We start from the raw sequence: 18,833 nt of genomic DNA, 5'->3' as shown, positions 1-18,833 counted from the left end.
ATATTTATTTGAATGAATATATTAAATGTGGAGCACTAATAATTAAAGCTTTGCTTAAAATTTCTAAATCATGCGTTTAAAGCTTGCTTAAAAAAATACTCCATTCAGGAAGGGGGTGAATATTAGCAGAAAGAAATGCATTTCTACAATGTGTTGTCAAAATATTGTTGAGAAAGGTATCAAGTATATAGTTAACACTGTCTCATTACAAAGGTGGCAAAGATCTAATTTAATATCCATGTTTCTTTTAAGGCAAAAAACTATATAAAAAGCCTCCCAAAAGTCCAGAAGAAAGATTTTGCATCCATCTTGAAGTATGCAAATCCTTTGGGTAAGGCTCTTTGTGTGGATGTGTGCCCCTTGTTCTTGTGTTTACATTGGAGGCAGCTGCATTATAATTCAGTCATGTGATAGGTGATGTGGTGGTTCTTGGGCTAATCAGTGTCTTGCTTTCCATAATTCATAATTTTGATTGTAGCAACTGAAGTTTAAACCCTGCCAGGAATCAGTTGTTTCTTAGAAGCATCAAAAAAAATTATTATTTTGTGTTTTGGGTTTCAATCTAGCACCTGCATATTGGTTTTACTTGACCAGTTTTCTCAAGAGCCCTAGCATATTAAGTATATGTAATAAAATTTTCTCTATACTGTATTTGAACTACAATTCTGAAAGCCCAATCTGATCTGCAGTTGAAATACAAGAAAATGGAAAGCTGACATTTTCGTAATGGAATTAATACATCCTGAGAAACATCTGTGCATTCCTGAGAAACAATGGCTTGGATTCCATAGATATTAACAGCCAGAAGAGCCTACCAACTGTGCATAACTGTGACATGACCTGAGGCAGGCAGAGCTCTGAAATTACTCTCCTTAAGCATTATCAATTCCCCAATGATCTAAACACTAACAAGCCAGTTTATTAGAATATTAATTAGGATAATTGAATTTTCTCAATTTAAGTTAAAATTTTAGGTTCAGCTACAGTACGAATAAATCTGATTAATAAACAGCTCTTACCCTTACTGCATGGTTAGCTGATGGGTAGCTACAGCAACCTACACATTTCCATTTAGTGCTTAGGTTGTCTTTTATTGTTTCTGTGGCTATCTGGCTGCTTCTGGTCTGGAATAGGAGTTTAAAGAGAATATGCAACATGGCAAGCAGAAGTTGAAGTATCCTGTCCCACACTTCTTGGGGTGAATCATCACTTCCCACACTGCCTCTGCTTCCTTTCACCTGCTCCAAACCCAAGAACATCCTTTCAGGCTAGAAAAACAGAAAATAAACGAATCATTTGTCATACCTGTTTACACTAGTCCACGTTGACAGTCTAGCTGCCTGAATCCAGAATCCACAGGAGGAGAACGTGCAGAATTAATTGGGTTGTTTTGGCTGAGGTCAAAACTACATTGCAGATAAAGTTTGAGATTCTGAGTATGAACAACTGACCTGTCTTAGTGAACTTCAGAGTGTACTTGGTTTGGATTTGGTGACGCAGAGCGCAGTTCTCATTCGGTGTTCACTGTTCATTCAGCTGCTGTCGGGGTGACGTACCACAATGAGTGGCAGTGATTAAAGACACCTGGGAAAGCCACAGGCACAGTGGTCCTGGAGCCAGAAGCTGGGAAGTCATTAGCTGAGATGTTTTTGGCATTGTATACAGAAGTGAGGGAGCACCTCTGCATTGCATCAGGCTTTTTACTCATCGCAACTTACTCACAACAGTCATGCAGAGAGGCCCCACTGGCTATAATGGACACGCAATGATTCTGTTCTATTACTCTATGTATTTATTTGCAATACCTCCAGGGCAGTGTTACTGTATACAGGTGGGATCAGGTGTGTGATTTGAATACACTGATGGTTTTCTGTGCAATAGCTGTAAACCTTTTGGAGAAGATGCTGGTGCTGGATGCCGAGAAGCGAGTCACGGCAGCTGAGGCTTTGATGCATCCTTACTTTGAACCAATTCATGATCCCGAGGAAGAAATCGAAGCTGAGAAATACGACGACACCTTTGATAACATGGATCTTCCACTAGATGAGTGGAAGCGTGAGTTTAATTTTCTGATGTTTTCAGAATTAACCAGATTGAAAGGCCATGCAGAAATAAAAATGTTCCCCCTTACAAATTAACTCCTCTGCTTTTGATCAAATAGACAGCATTAAGAGAAATGCTACTGATAAGCCACTGTTCCTCTTACCAAGTTCTCGTGGAAGGATCTCTAAAGGTTTCTTCTCTGCTTCCTAACAGAGGCTTTCCTCATTTGTCTGATGTTTCTGTCCTTCCGTCTTCTGCAACATAGAAACCATTTCTGTAAATTGCCTTTCAGTTGGATAGAGCCGGTGAAGAGATTGTTTGACTGCAGTGGTTGCTGCCCTTAAGTTAGAGTCTCTGAGGGAGAAAAAACATATCTGTGTCATCAGAGATTTAAGTCTAATCTTGTTTTAATGTAAAGTCAGGTTTGTTGTTTAGCTTTTAAGTGAGGACCTAAATTTTAAGTCTAATGTGCTCAGTAGCTCTTGCTGAGGATATTGCCCACTATACTCAAAAGTTGGTGCTTGCATGCCTTTGAAAGCACCTATACCATTTCAGTATTGGGCTACTTTTTCAAATCTGAAATGGTGAAAAGTCATCCTTGATTCACTTACTTCTTGCCTGAAGAGGTTTTCCTCTCTTTTTGCCTGAAGAGGTCTCTCTGAGCTAGATCAGAGCCCAGCCATGCTGGGGTTGCACCTTGCTCATTCATGTTTGTGCAGCTCCTTTTCTGATTAGACCACAGCAATGATATGTCTATTCTGTTGTTTTGCAGGCATTACATATAAAGAGATTTTGAACTTCAAGCCACCACAAACATTGGACTCAAAGGAGACAGCAGTGTAATTGTATGGCTCAATATTTTCAGAACTCTGAGGAAGGCAGAAAAGTTGTAAATGTTTGTGACATTTCAGGTGTATAAAACTTCTTATAATAAGCTCTATGTAATCTGTTTCATCTGCACTGTAAGAAAGCGATGTCCTTTACTCTGCATGTGGAGGTTGGTGCCTTTGGGCATAGCATTTCAAAAATATCCATAAACTTATTTCTGCCTACAAACTTCTTCCTTCTGCACGAAAGGACTCAGACTGCAATAACCTGGTGCCATCCTCAAAAGAGCAGGACTAATTCTTCAATGCAGAGATCAGAAGAGTACAAGTTACCACCCCAGGCAAGCTGAGAACGCAGGATGTCTGATGTGCTGCGACTGCTTTCCAAGGCCACTGAACCATCTTGAATGCACCAAGTATTCATGTAACTTCCTCTGGAATATTTCACTTTGCTGAGATGCCTGGGAACACTCATCATCTGTTACCTCAGGGACTGCAGTGGGTAGCAGAGACACAGCCCAAGTGTGTGCCTACATCCTCTGTCTGATGTGAGTGGAAAAGAACCTCAGAAGTATTGATGTCCTAGATTTTTTTTTTTCAAAGTAACCAGCATAGCAGGACAAGATTTCATAAATTCACTAGGTGACCAGTCACTGGATATATAATTACTGTATAATATTTTCCTAAATACAGTGCATTTTCTTTGTATAGTAGACTAGGGATCAAGGATTTACAGGGAGAAATTCTTCATATTTTCTAAAATTTTGTAAGCTCTCCAGCATCTTAGTTTTGAAATTATCTCAGACAATCAGCAGTGCTGATTTTAAAAATAAAGCTGCATGTGGGTCACTTTATAGAAAATGAAATGAGGACCAAAATTATATAGTATAGCTCTTTGTTGGGAATACCTGCAGCAAGCTGTTTTTTTTCAGTGTACAAAGCTGCTACCAGGTGAAGAATAATAATTATTCCCTTTTTTTACCCATTTGAACTCATCTCACTTGGAAAAACATTCAGACGTTTTGTTGAGAGGTACGTTAGCAGAAGGAGTCAGCTTCCTGATGGGATAGATTGGTTAGATGCTTCCTGAGTTCCTCTTACTGTCCTGTTGCTGTATTTTCCTAGTTGCTTTATTTGTAAGGGTCTCCAAGAGGTGGGAAAAAGAATTGGCAAACCTTTGTGAAGAATTTCTGTATGAAATTGCTTGTCTTTCTTAAAGGTAATATCTTCACAGTTGACTGTTTGCATGTGGGTTATTGTTGGGTTGTTTTTTTTTTTGCTTTAATATCCAATATAAATCATAAGTTTAATAAAGGCACAGTTACTGTGTTTCTTTCAATGAATGTTTGATATTAACACCTATAAGTATTAGCATTTGTTTAAAAATTGTTTGTGATGAGAGTTGATTAGCTGAGGTGGACACTTAGAGAGACTAAATAGTAACAGAAACCTTAAATTCATGTATTTGACAAATCATTAAAAACTATAGTTTCAGGATTGCATGAAAAAAAGTGCAGAGAATGTATATTGAATCAAAATATTTTTCCAAACTACAGGTTTCTCACAGAGGAAGGCATACTTAAGAGTCATAACCCATTTTGCACTATGGACTTTCTGCTTGGTCTACACTTCTGTGTTAAATAGAAACTTTATATTTTACAGAATAGATATTTTCTCTTAGGATCATGTTCTTTTGTCTTCTTAAAAGTTGTAGGAGAGAAAAGTGCCTCTTGGAATTAGTGGTGTTGAGAGTCTGAGTCAATGGGAAATGAAAAACGTCAGACACTTTCTAGAAAATGCTGCCTCTATATTTTAAATGGATTTCAACATCCTAAATTCTAGCGAACACCTAAAGTCTGGAGATAATGCAGATGGCTCAAATGTTAGTCAGACTAGGATGGAGCAATTTTAATTGAAAAACTGTTTTGCATTTTCTTCCTAAAGGCTAATGTTTCAGTGGGCATTTCTACAAAGTCAAGCCCTAAAATCCTCCATTGGCTGAGGTGAACTTTTCCCATTCTTAATTTTAACTTAGCATTGGAGAAGCAGCTGGCACCTTTGAGAAAGACATAAAAAGATAGTTTTAGCTTTTCTTGGTAGTGGAGAAATACAGAACTCTTAAAGTAACTGAAGACCTTGATGCATATTTCAGCAAAAACAGATGTACTGCTGTGCTGTCAGCAAATGGCAAAGGCAACATCAAGTTGGTCAAGAAGTTTCTGTGAAGAGATTGAATTCTGCAGAAATGGCTCCAAGTGGCAGTAGGGATCATTAAAAGAACTGTGAGGTGAAAGCAGAAATACTGTGCAGCGGAAGCAGCTCCTACTCCAATGGGAGAGACAACAGTTCTAAGTTTTTATTTGCTATTCCTACTGGTGCTAAGCAACTCAGGTATAAGAACACAATTTCTGTTTGCCTTAAAAAAGATATGTAAATATATTCTGCATGTGTATGAAATGTGTTGTGACAAATAAAGGTTGTGAGTTTGTTTTTTACACAATAATGGTCTTATTTTCCCCAGATGTATAATCAGTACTGAAAATATTATTTTTGGTAAAGGGATCTGTATGAAACTAGTATTGTAGGTACATTTAATGTAATACTAGCTGCTGATACAGTTTCTTTTGGAAGATAGTCAGATGCTAATCTTTCTCCCATTTTCTGAACCTAGAGTTGCCACAGAGCTGATCTGACTGTACTACTGCACCAAATTATTTCTTAAAAGCTTCTTGGATTTTACCATACATCTCTGCTTTGTTCTGAAGGACAGGATTTTGGTTCTTAAATGCAGTTGCATTTCTCAGCCTGATTTTAAAAGCCAAAGTCAGACTGATTGTCATCAAATATATATATCTTTGAGTTGGACAGGGAAGTTTGAGTTAATAGAGTTCCAATAGGATGTATGGGGCGCATGGGCTCCCTGACTATTTTAGAGCAAGATTGTTCATTTAAGTATTAGTCTTTGTTGCACTGAAGACTCACTAAATGTCACTTTTTGATAAAGTGTTATTGTGGGCCAGATGTGGTTCACAACTTCCTTTCTTGATTATCTTCCTTTTTTAAAATAGGATATCAGTGAGGTGCATGCTAATGTGCCCTGCAGAATGTGTTCAGAAAATGCACTTTGTTCTCAATTGGGAATTACTGGGCATATGAGCTGGGTGGGATTCTTTGAGTTTCCTACTTTCTCATCTGCTGTTCAGAAGTGAATTCCAGATGCTTGTGGTCTGTTACAGCTAAGGTTCCCAAAGAATGAGGCATCTGTTAGATGCTGTCATTCACTATATCTTGGTATAAAATAGCCAAGTATTTTGATGGTCCCTGCAGGGACCACAGAAGAGAATAGGGGCTCAAAACACCTGCTGTCTCTGCTGATTAATTCTCCATCTCCTGCATACACTGGTGACAACTGGCTGTATCAGCCAAACAATACCAGAAGCAGTTTAATGCACAGCAGCACTTAAAATCTCCTCCTAAGTCTTCACGAGAATTCAGAAGCCTGAGTTGGAGAAAGATCAAGGGTGGAGGACTTCTATCATACAGACATTTTGAAACTTCATGGAGTACCACTTAATGAGCAGCTCTTGTGCACAGATCACTTGTAGCCTGTGGAGTAGAAGCATCTGAAAACTGCATTTTCATCTAGCAACCATCTGCAGCTCTGAGGCATGGGACTAATGTATGCTTTTTAGCTACCAGGAACAGCATCCCACAAGGAGGTGAGTGGGGCCAAGGAAAGTGTTTTAATGATTCATCATTTTTGTCTGCTACTGTTTTACTCTGTAATGGGAGCTCCTTTATGCTTACCTTGTTACTTTTCTAGCCAGGAGTTTTCTAGTTTGTGGTCTGCTACACGAGTAAGCAATGAGGTACATTTCCCAGCAAAGTTAGAGTGATCCAGGCATGCAGCTCTTTACACCTTTCATTGAAGCATTTTGAATAGGCTGTTATCTTTGAGAAGCAAAATAGACTGCCAGTGAAACAGATGAAATGCAAGGAATGGAATTGCTCAGGTCCTGTTTGAGAATGTTCTTGGTTTTACCACTCAGTGTCCTGGGAGCACATGCTCCTGGGGAGCAGATAAGTCTCTTTATGTATTTGCATGGTGCCAGCAGCTGTGAGGCTCCTGTTAGAGTGATACTTGTAATACCAACACCTAATCCACTTCAGTCTGATACTGATGGGAAATTCACTATTATTGTAGCATTGTTATATCACAGCTCATAACAGCAAAATTGTACTGCCTGGAAAACCGTGGGAATTTAGTCCACAGGGGCCTGGGCCATGACAGGTTTTTTATGCATTTTTAAAGTCCCGTTTATACGTGATAGTTCCTACTGACAAGTAGCACACTTTGGCATGTGCCCAGACATTTTGCTGTTCCTATGTAGCTCCTTTTATTTTTGGGTTTGAGCCAAGTTTTTTTCATAAAAATGGTAGTGCTCTATTGTAAGGAGAAAAAATACAGCCAAGAAATGTAATCAGAAAAACATTCACTCAAGTTTTCTCTAAAGCAAATGATCCAGCAAAGTGCTGCAGGCATGGTTCATTTACTAGCACTGACATGGCCACAGAGCCAACAGTGCCTGGGAAATGCTCAGCCAAACTGCTGGGTGCGTATGGCTGTCATCGCTTGTCTGTTCTGCAGCCTTTGTGAGGTGGTTGTTTGGGGAGGCCTGATGGTGAGCCCTGCTCTAAGGGCTATGAGAGAGTCTGCAGGAGGTCATGAAGCTTGGGCTGCTGAGACTGGGGCCAGCCCAGAGCCACTGCAGCAAGGGGGCCCCTTCACTATGGTGACATTATGGGGAGGCTCTCAGGCCCTGTGGGGGCAAACCCTGATGGGGGGAGCTGCTTCCAGCAGAGGCTCTTGCCTTGGCCCTGCCTGAGCTGGAGCTCCTCGCTGCCCTGCAGCCCTGTCCCTGGCCACGGGTCCCACCTCCACTTGTAGGTTGATGTCCCGGTCCGGCCTGTCCCCATCCCCAGGGAAATGCCCCACACCCAGGGCTAGGACTGTCCCCAGTTGCCCCCTGCCATCTGCCCTGACCTAGATATAGTGCTTTACATTACATTAGGGTCAAGTTGAAAAGATTTGTTGGCCGTGCTCTAATAAATGGAATGAATACATATTTTTGTGCTGTTAGCAAAGCTACTGTAAGTTGCTGTGAGTCTCCGTTTGGACTAAGTATTATGACAACATTATTAATGAAGTTTTTCATACATGATGCATTATCCAAAAGGTATTAGATAGGAAAGAAAATTTCTGGAAGAGAGCAGAGATTTCCTTTAAAGAAAGAAAATACAGTGCAGGAAGATTTTTTTGAAGCCATTACTAATATTGTCAATAAACAATCAGACTCATCAGAAAAGTAAAACCACAGCAGTGAGAATATTGTGAACACTGAGATCAAGTCCTGCCTGCTGGCAGAGTGGGAGGTCTAGGTCACCAGGCACACATATAAACTCTAGGTCTCATGTCACCTTACAGACTTCAAGCATGACTCATGCTTACCCATACGGGTAATGCTTTACATTCAGATTGCTGAATTTTCCAGAACACATGTGAAACTATGGCCATACAAAAATGAGTGAATATTTTGAGACTCAATGAAATGTGATTCTCTTAATGAGCAGCTCACTATAACTATAATTTCTTTTTCTACTCAGTATTGTCATTCCAAGTCTTTAAAACAGAACATTAACTATGTTTCCTTAGGTTTCTCAATGGGTTTTATGGACTCTTATGCTTTATGGCTGGATTAGCAGTTTTGATCACCTCGATTTGATATGATTAATGTTATGAACTTGCTGTATGTCTTCCAGAAGTTTAACTAGTGTTTGGTATCATCAGAGTAATTTGAGATGTAAACTATTTATATACAGGGAAAATTCCCTTTATGCTGTAACCTCAGATCTTAGCAGTGGGGTAAGCATGACTTCCCATGAGAAAATGCTCAGGAAAGGCTGAAGAGCTGAGCTGAGCAAGCTCATCATCAGAGTAATTTGAGATGTAAACTATTTATATACAGGGAAAATTCCCTTTATGCTGTAACCTCAGATCTTAGCAGTGGGGTAAGCATGACTTCCCATGAGAAAATGCTCAGGAAAGGCTGAAGAGCTGAGCTGAGCAAGCAGAGAACATCACTGTGTCCCACACACTGGCTTGCCTTAATGTATCAAATTCATACCAGTGGATGCCTGTGGGCTCTTTAGGGTTAATAAAATCTTCTCTAATATGGTGTTGTGACATTATCAGCTGGTTCATGCATCCTTTGTGATTAGCTAGGAATTTTAAAGAAGATTAAATCTCTCTCTTCTTCTTAGACCTTAGTAAACATGGACATGACAGTAGGGCTGCTTGAGAAGGTTCTCTACCACAAATGGTCCTTTTCTCTTAGAAAAATGAAAACTTGGAAGTAGGCAGAATTTGAAGCACTAATTCCCCTCTTTTTTCTGTGTTAGTTTTATCTACTCAAGCAGTATTCCAACCAAGAAGATCAAATATAGCTAATTCTCCAAAAAGTAGCCAAGTGAATGTCCTTGCTGACTTCTCCTGTCCAAGCTGACTTCTCCTACTGGAGTGTTGGGACAGAATTGCTGTGTAATGACTTCAGTAAGCACAGGGACAGCAGTTGTTTGTTCCCTTTGAAGATTAGCATATGCATCTGCAGCATCCCTTGCTGAAGCCAAGATATTAGGATGAGGTTGCTTTATTGAGCAAACCCTATGGCAGGGAAAGTACCTCCCATACTGAATGCTTTTCCAACATCATGGACCAAAACCAAACATTTTATAGAATGTTGTGAAAGATAATTCACCAAAAAGAGTGAAAGAGTGGTCTGTATATGCTGGCCACCTTTGCCAATTTTGCTCACATAAAGGTCTGCCATAACACACTGACATCAATAGGATGGATTCTAACACTCAGCATAAGCAAAACAGGCAGAATATTGCCTTCCAGGGTATAGTCATGGATTATGGGAACTGTCTTTGCCTTCCTTAGGTACAGAACCTGTTTGTTAGTAACTCCAGTACCTCTGTTTCATTTTGCTAGAATATCAGGGAGAAAAATGCTACTTGGCATGGAGAGACACACGTAGCATTTTCTGTGGGTGTTTCTAAAAGTAGTTTTCTCTCTCACCAAACAATTCAAAGGTCTCTTGTCCCAGTACATTCAACATTAGTAATGCTGTAGTATAGATGTAGATATAACAAGGCTTATGGGGAATGGCAATAGATTTTATCATTTTTTATCAGACAGATGTAAGACCAAAAGAAGAAAGCTGAGGAAGTTGTCAGGCAAACATGCGCCTTTTATGGTGGGAAATTAGAGCTGCAATCACAAATCCTTTTTCTCTGGATGCTCCAGTCTAATTTCAAGATACCTTCCCCTCTAAAGTATTTGCTCCTCTATGGTTTCCATAAAGAAAGGAGTCTCCTGTGGAGACAGTTATCAATCTTCGATCACTGCAACCAGCATGAAACCCTTAATGCTATTTAGAGAATGAAAATGGATCTTAAGACTAAAAAAAGTCATCAGCCTCTGTCTAAATGTAAATTGAATTATTTCTCTGGTTATGCCCCCCTGAGCTTCATATACTAATTAGAAGTAAACCATAGCTTTAGAGATCATTTAGGTACTGTTTGATTTTGAGCTATTTCTAAATTATTGCTCTACATTTTTTCTTATTTACTCAGCTCTTCTTGTTGTGTAGCTATTTAGGATGGATTCACCCATTTCACTTCCCAGTGGCTCCAGTGGAAGAAAATGGTTGCCCTGGAATGAAGGTAAAGGGGTGTGAAGACCGAGTGACATAACATTTCACAGGCAGGCCCCACAGTCTGCACCCAGATTAGCAAATGGGCGCTGAAGACTCGGACCCTCTAATCCTGGCCTGCTGGCTCAGGGGCTCTGCCAGGTATTGAAATCCAAATAGAGTTTAATCATTAGGGTGAAGACTCCTTTATCAGTGAATTTCTCTTTGAGATAGGGTAATAGAAACCCAATGTCTTTGATGTCAACAGAGGCTATGTGTGCAACATAAGCCATCACAGAGAAAAAGGAGGAGTCTGCCAGCTGCCCCAAGGCTCAGAAAGAGAAGATATTTTTTCTTCCCTATCTTTTTGTATAGTGTATAGCATCTATGCTTTCTCTTTAAAGACTGATTTGTGGTTTGTTTGGATTTTGGTTTTTTGGTTCTTTCAAACTGAATTATCCCTGTCTGCAGAGAATTTAAAGACTTTAATGAATACCGATGGGGCTGTCCCACAAAACAGAGGGGAGGGGATGAAGTGGTTGATTCTGTAACACTCAGGCTTGCTGTGGGAATGGTTGTGGCAATATGAATTGTCTTTATAGGAACACTTGCTGAGGTTTTACAGATTGTGCAGGCCCAGAATCAGTGTTACAGGAAGGCACTATGCATTCACCATTAAAGTGCATATAAAAAGATTTAATAAGAATACAAGATGCAGAATCCACTTACTTTTACAAAACTGTTCTCAGACAGACAAAAAGACTTAGACAGTATTTAAAGATATACCATCCCTGCATGATAACAAAGAGAAAAATCATAAAGTTTCAAATAAAAAAGTAGTGTCTGTGAAGCCATTATCACATTTGAAATCTAGACCTGCACACCTAATGCCTGGTATGGACCTGCCAGTTGTCTGCCGCAGTGCTGCCCTCCTGCTGTCTCTCAAATTCTTCACTCCTCACACAGAGGTGTGATTTGGCTAAGCATTTGTAGTCAAAACAGGTTACACAAAAGGCCAGTTTCTTCATTTATTGAACCTTGAAAAATGTTTCGAGTTCCTTGATATATGAGGAATACTGAAAAAAAGTAGATTAGTGGCATCTGCAATAGCAAATTTGTCTTTTGTCAGGATAGGAATGTGCCTTAAGGGCTTCCCTTTTGAGGTCATCCTTGTCCAAAAGGTATGTGTAAGGTAATAGCTAAAATAGGTAGAGTGAAAAAAATTATTCACACTGTCAGTGAGCAGTCCTTAGTCTTTGAGCACATAGTTCATGGTGCAGAACAGAAAAGAACTATTCCCATATAATAGTTGTATATCTGTCAGGTGAAAATTATATACCATACTCTATGAATGGAAACACACTCATTTGTGAAGCAGTTACTCTTGTAATTTGTAATTGCCACAGTTAAAAATATTTTTTCTCAGAATCCCAAGAAGTTTTTGAATATTGTCTATATACACATTAGAGTTCAGGACACAACTATTTGTTTTGAATAGAGTTTAGTACACACCTCTGCACTTGAATTAAAGAGTTTGCAAATGTTTTTTGTTAGAAAGTCCAGAATAATAAATTTATTTCCAAAATTACACTAACATAGAAACCTAAAGCTAGGATTTATCAAGAAAATATATTTTCTTTTTGAAATTTTAGAATTCCATTCTACAGTCTTAAAAACAGTATGAATCCTGCTTTGGACAAAAATTTGTGAAAATAAGCTGCCAGGATTCTAATGATCAGAAGCTGAAATTCATGTCCAGGGTGTTACTTTGACTATTTCTTGATAAGTCTTTGGTTTAACCAAGAACATTTGCAACAGGAACATTTGCTTTGATTATTTAGCTTTAAATACATATTCAGTGTCTGGAATGAGATTGCAGTATACCATCAAGGTGTGCCAGAGTAGGTTTACACTGGATATGGGGAAATATGTCTTCATGTAAAGAGTTATCAAGTGTTGCAACAGGCTGCCCTGGGAAGTGGTTGAGTTGTGTTCCCTGGGAGTATTCAAACTACATGTAGATGTGACATTTAGAGATGTGGTGTAGTGGAACTTTGCGGTGTTAGGTTTACGGCTGGAATTGGTGGTCTTAAAGGTCTTTTCCAACCTTAAATGATTTTATGAATGAAGGAATAATTTTATGAATCTACATTATTCAAGAGAAAAATTATGCAAATGCCAGAGGGACTCTTGCTTAGAGAAGATTTGGCCGTTATATCTAATTCAGGTATTTGAAGCACATATGTGTATTTGTGAAATGTTACAGAAATTATTTAAATTTTGCTTATTCAACAAAGCATTTAGGCTGAAGCTTGCCTTTTAAACAGGGGCTTCAGGTCTGCTGCTTGCCATAGTGTTAAAGTGAATCAAGCCTGGCCTGCCACGTGTTGTGAAAACGTCAGATGCCAAGAGCATTTCCTGCGGGTGGCTGGGATACACAGAAGTGAAATGCGAAATGCTGCCAAGCGACTTAAAAGGGATGGGCTCCAGGCGTGCTGGAGTCAGCAGAGCACTCTCCCGGGGTTTTACTTGTTTAACTGATAGAGCTATCTCCAGTGGCAGCTAGAAGCCAGACACGCTTTTCAAGACTTAATGTGGTTTTGTCTTATCTTGATGATCACTAGCTGGCTACAGACCGCAGACAAAGAAAGAATCGGGGAGGGGGAATAGACAAGGTGACGGTGTTTTAATTTCTCAATGGACTACAAATAGTTGGTATGTAATGTTTCCTTGTAGCCCAAACAGCTGTTGCCCTGTTTCCCTATGAAAGAGTTCGAGCCTACTTGTATCCCCTTATGTTTACAGAGGTTTAGAAAGAATTCGGTGAGCTCTGTGTTTAACTTCACTTTTTATTTCATTTGGAGCTGTTTGTGACAGAAAATGCATGACAGGAGACACAGCTATGATAGAAATTTAATAGAGGGAAAACCAGCATCAGCCCAGTTGCCAAAAGACTGCAAAAGCTGCCTAAGTCTAAAAGAAAAGAGGAGCTTTTCTGTGCCAGAAAGTGTGACTGAAATACATGATACTCCGATTGTCAAATAGTCCTTCTTTCACAAAATTAAATCAGAGCCAAACGAAATTGAAATCCAGTAAAGCTGACTCAAGACCAAAAAGAAAGATATTAGTCAAAGCAGCAAACCAATACCAGCCAAGGAATAAAAATACCCTAAGACATTTAATTTTTTTTTACCTGGGGGAGAACAGAGAAGAATGGCTATTACTACCAACTGTTTGTGGAAGGTGCTCATCTGGTACATGATCACTAGTACTTAAATTCAGATAGACTGTCTTTTGCTCCCACCTGGAAGCCCTTATTTGGAATTTGCTTACCTCTGGAGCAAAACCAACGTTATTGCCATGGTTTTTATGGCTTAAAAACAGAAGTCCACTTTTTAAACAACCGTGCCAGCATTTCTTTCCTGTTTTCATCCACCTTGAAAGCAAATAGCTTCACACAGCATTTAACAATGTGGTGTTCACCATAAGGTCCTGATGTGAAGCACCGGGGACATGGCCTAATGCAATTTTGTGAGTGTGCCACTAGTAAGTCAGTACTGGATTTCAGTTCTTCCTCTAAAATCACTTCACACAGACTGTCCTGCTCTGCATTGAGAAAATATTGCTGGGCAGGACCTCCAGAAGCTGCATGGGTCAATGAACATTGTGATGTCAAAGCCCAGATTTGTATGCCTGTGCCAGCTGCTAGCTGGTTAGCAAGTCACCTCATCTCCCTCTGTCCTTTTTTTTGGCCCTGGCTGACTTGGCCTACTTAGAAAATGCTACTTACCCAGTTTTTGTATAGTATTCAACACCCTTGTGCTCTGAGTGATACACTGGGATCTGTGTGGGTATTTATGTGCCCTCTCCACACTCTTTTAGCATCTGAATACTTCATATTTGAACATGTTTAACTCCAGCATCCCCCCCACCATTGTTAACCAGGACAATCTGTGTGTGCAGGAGGACAGTGCAATAGGGTTAAAGCTTCCCGAAGAAATGTGGCAGTCAGAAACTAGGTTTGGGTCACCCAAAACATCTAATTTCTCTTTCACTGTTAAAACAAACTTTCCTCTCAGTTAATCAGCTGACAGTAAAAAGGGCAGTGCAGAACATGCCAAAGCAGTGAGCCTGAAACAATTTCCATTACAGATTTATAAGGAAATATAGTATTTCTGTCCTTTAAAAATTGAACCAATGCTAAACCATTGTGACAAATAAATCAATGGGGCTTTTTCAAAGGCATTCCAGAGCATCCATGACTCTATCTCTGCTGTTTTACAAATACCACATGTGGCCTAATTATTTTTTTAATAAAGCAAAGGAAATGTTATTAAATAAACCCTGTATTGCAGACTAAAGATGTTAGTTCAGCAAAGCTTTCATCAGAATAAGGACCACCTCTCTGCTGCCTTCTTTGATCTTTGTCTGGGAGCCTTGCATCTCTGCAATTGACTCCAGTTAAAAATGACTCCAGCCAAATATTGCAACAAATGTCTAGATTCAAACAAAAAAAATCCTTACATCTGCAAATTTGCTCTCAACCCCCTGCTTTCTTTGAAGAAAATTTCAATCCTGTTTCTTACTGGGCTCTGATGGGTGGCTCCTGGTTAATCTCTGTCTGTCTCCCTGGTAACAGTCAAAGGAGAGGACACAGAGGTGGGCAGGGAGGGAGCCACTGCTCCTCTTATCACGCTCCATCAGCAGGTGTCCTTTGCTCATATCCAGGAACAGTAAATACAGCCTGTGGCTAAGGGAACCACCACACGGCTTTCTTCAGAAGTCTCAAAGAGCAATAGCTGGACTCCAGATTTTGAGATCTCTAACTGTATGCAGGCACTGCAATTGCCATGATAATCCTTTTTTTTTCACTTCAGTCAGTCTTTGTTCAAGCACCCTCTACAGACATATATCACTACAAACAGAAATACTGAGCCACCAGTTTTTGTGCAGTTTGAATGTTTGTGATAGTGTGGCAACAGTAAAACAGTTTACTGTGTTCACAAAATCAATCTGTTTGTATATTTGGTCGATGTTTTTTCCCCACTATGAGCAGCTGAGTGTTTGCAAAGAAATTGAGAATTTATGGCACAGCAACATAGGTGCTGCAGGTTATGCTTCTGCCAACATCTGCGGACCTTTAGCACTCTCCAACCAATGGCAATCTATTCTGCATGCTCACTTTTAATAACTGTTCTGCAAGTCCTGCTAAAATTAAAATTATAATGGCTTCCTGTCAAACCAAGTTCAAAGGTAACATCTGCTCATGAAGAACATCAAAATAATTGAGCCAGAACCAAAGCCCTGTCCCTTACTTAAAAGTGACCCAGGAGTGAAAAGGATATCAAATTGGTACATTCCTTAATAAATTATGACACTGAAAAAAACACAGGGTAAGAAATTTGACCTACTTGAACCAAGTCACTTCTAGAAGAAAATCAAAAGCTCCCATAAATTATTCTCTTTCCTGACAGAAGATGGCTATCAAAAATTACTGAATTATGGATAATAATCTCGCTTCAGAACCACCCTTGGACCCAGTACAGTCATGGGCATCCAGCAATAGCATTTAGGCATATTTTCCTCTTGAAACCGGTGGCAATTCTTCAGCCCTTGAGTTTACCAAAAGTCAGCTCTCCAAAACCAAAGCATCAAACGATAGCTGGATGCCTCTAAGAGGCTAAAAGAAACTTTAAAGCACAGCTCTGCAGTGGCTCATAAATCACCTCCTCCCTGGGAAGCCTGGCAGGAAACTGACTCAGAGATACACAATTATTTATTTCTAAGACAGTTCCTATGGAGACTAAGTTTGCCAGGATAGGTATGTTAGATGATCTTTGTCTCACACGCTCTCATTATGCTAGCTTCTGTTCTGTCCATCAGTCGTGATTTAGGGGACCTCTCAAATCAGCACCCAAGGTTTTGGGTACAGCCAGAGCTCAGCCCAGCACAACTGAGGCATGGGCTGGTTTAAGGCTCCTGGAAGGGCACAGCCACCCTCCTCCTGCAGAGCAGCACCAAGGGCACAGCTAGAGACTCAGCAAACCTTCCTTAGCTGGACTAACAATGCTGAGTCAGGTTTTAAGATGAATCAAGTTTTCTTACAGGTTGTGAAACAGTCACTGAGAAAAACAGAGAGACAAACATCTAAATAATCGAGAGACCAAATACTCTTTCTTATAATACTCTTATGATACTCTTACTCTCTCTTAAATACTCTATGTTTTAGAAATCTGCATGTAATAGAAATCATTTAGAAATCTGCATGTAATACCATGCTCCACATGCAAGAGAAAGGCTTCTTACAGAGATATTGCCAGCTACTTTCAGATAGCAATCAGATGAGAGAAGTATTACAGAAGACTATCACTGGAGACAGAGGAATTTGATGAATTTCATAAAATTACAAGACAAAGGACTGTGTAGCTGGCTCAGCCTGGACCTGCCCCTTCTTGGGTTAAGCAACTTTGTGAAGTCGTTTCACTGCGCAATGGTAGCAAGAGCAGCTGTGTGAAAGTGTGGCCTGCAGACATACCTGCATAGATTTAGCAAGGATGGAACTTTTACTGCAGGCTCTAACTTCCTAAGAAATGCCTGGAGCACCTGTCAAAGGGAAGCTATCATCAGGCCTAAGACAGCCTTTTTAGGTATTCCGTTCCTCTGCTTTGGGGTGAGGTAAGGGATACAGAGGAGCCACATTTGCTGGGAAAAAACACCAAGTCTGGCAACAAAGCATGAGAAGAAAAACTGACAATTGTTTTAAATACATTTTTAGTTGCTGGGACCTTGCATGCTGTCATTTTTTTCTACTTATTTAAACAGATACTGTAATTTTACTAGGAGTTTGGAGTAAAGAAGGCAGCTAAGGACAAATCAGTAGGGGGTTGTCTTTGGTTTCAAAGATGCTAGGATTAGTAACCTAACCTTTAAGTATAAACATGTAAATTATGTGTGATGCATTGTCTAAGTGTGCTAAATCTCAGTATAAGGACAAAAAGCTATAGTTTCTAAAAAAATGTATTTCAATCAAGCATCAGTAATGCTAGATGATAGACTATTATGAACATACTTATTTTAGCCTAATACCCAAGACATATTTTACAGTAGATCCACAAACAAATTATTAATAGCTAAACATTTCTGCTAATAAATCATATAACCAGGTGTGGAAATAAAAAGTAACACACATAACTAATTGGAAAAAAAGTATTTTCATCAAATAAAAAAATCTCAACAAGATGCTTTGTTTAGATCTTCAGCTTCTAAAACTCATAATCTGACTTTCCTATTCATAATAGGTAAGCTATGCATTACTGAGATGGGTCCTCTTTCATTTTGATTGGCTTCCAACTTCTCTGTAGCAAAGAGCTGCACTAACAGTGATAACACAGTTTTTTTTGTGCTATGAACAGAAAATGTACACAATCTGGTATCATTTGCTTTCATACACTTTAATGCAATCATAATTTATTAATAAATAGTTGAAATGCTGCATTACTTGAGCATTTTTAAATGTAGACCACTTTATTCAAAATAATAAAAATGTGTAACTGCTCTTTTCCTGAATAAATACTGATAGTCACAACAGTGCTACAAATTCAATTCTGTATTTTCAGGCATCTATTAAAATTAATAAAAGTTGAGGCCTTTAGCATGTCACAGAATAGGAATCCAAATTTCCAGTCAAAATACTTGGTTAATAGCGGACGTCTGTCTCTTTTACAGTGCTTGACAAAAGAAAGTGCCTCTTCTCCATTGTAAAACAGTGGAAGAGACATGGGCCATTAGCACAAGCAAAACATTTTCACTTGATAAGTCAATCTGGGCTGGTTTTTTCTGTCACGTCAGCAGTGTCTGAAAACAAAGGAGACACAGAAGCCCCAGGAGACGGCATGTCTGCCCAACCCTGTTTCTGGGGGATCTCTTAATTTGTTTTTGAAAGCACGGTGAACCTTCCAGGTGTCAAAGTTTAATATGCTACATAGCATACTACAGCCACTGACACCGTGGGACCCAAATCAGCGTCCTTGGGGAACATACAGCTATACTTTTTCTCCACCTCCCTGGCTGTCACAACAATCCATTCATTAGGCAATAAGACCTGGTCTTGTCTCAGTGATTTGATAAGCAGTTGATAACCAACAGTTCATTAAGCTCTTGGGATATATAAGCCACAAGGTTTTCAGCATGCCTCTGCACTTGAGCGGTT

At 39.5% G+C, this 18,833-nt stretch overlaps 1 protein-coding gene across 2 annotated transcripts in view; it reads left to right on the top strand.

Moving 5' to 3' along the window:
* The window catches only part of MAPK12 (mitogen-activated protein kinase 12), a 32,696-nt gene extending 27,335 nt beyond the window's left edge, over positions 1-5,361 (top strand). Inside the window, exons 10-13 of one of the 2 annotated variants that reach the window (XR_012052484.1) lie at positions 253-331; positions 1,882-2,055; positions 2,816-4,089; positions 4,427-5,361. Coding sequence is in view for 1 of the 2 variants with exons in the window: in XM_030256426.4 (XP_030112286.2) it covers positions 253-331; positions 1,882-2,055; positions 2,816-2,886 (324 nt within the window). In the remaining variant the exon portion in view is untranslated. Of the gene's footprint in view, positions 1-252; positions 332-1,881; positions 2,056-2,815 lie in introns of both variants that reach the window. The other variant, XM_030256426.4, reaches the window with a different exon arrangement.
* The last annotated feature ends 13,472 nt before the right edge of the window (positions 5,362-18,833 follow it).

Source organism: Taeniopygia guttata, chromosome 1A (genome assembly GCF_048771995.1).
Source record: "Taeniopygia guttata chromosome 1A, bTaeGut7.mat, whole genome shotgun sequence".
NCBI classification, from domain to species: domain Eukaryota; kingdom Metazoa; phylum Chordata; class Aves; order Passeriformes; family Estrildidae; genus Taeniopygia; species Taeniopygia guttata.
The sequence above is the reverse complement of the archived record's forward strand: the minus strand, read 5'-3'. Positions and strand labels throughout refer to the sequence as shown.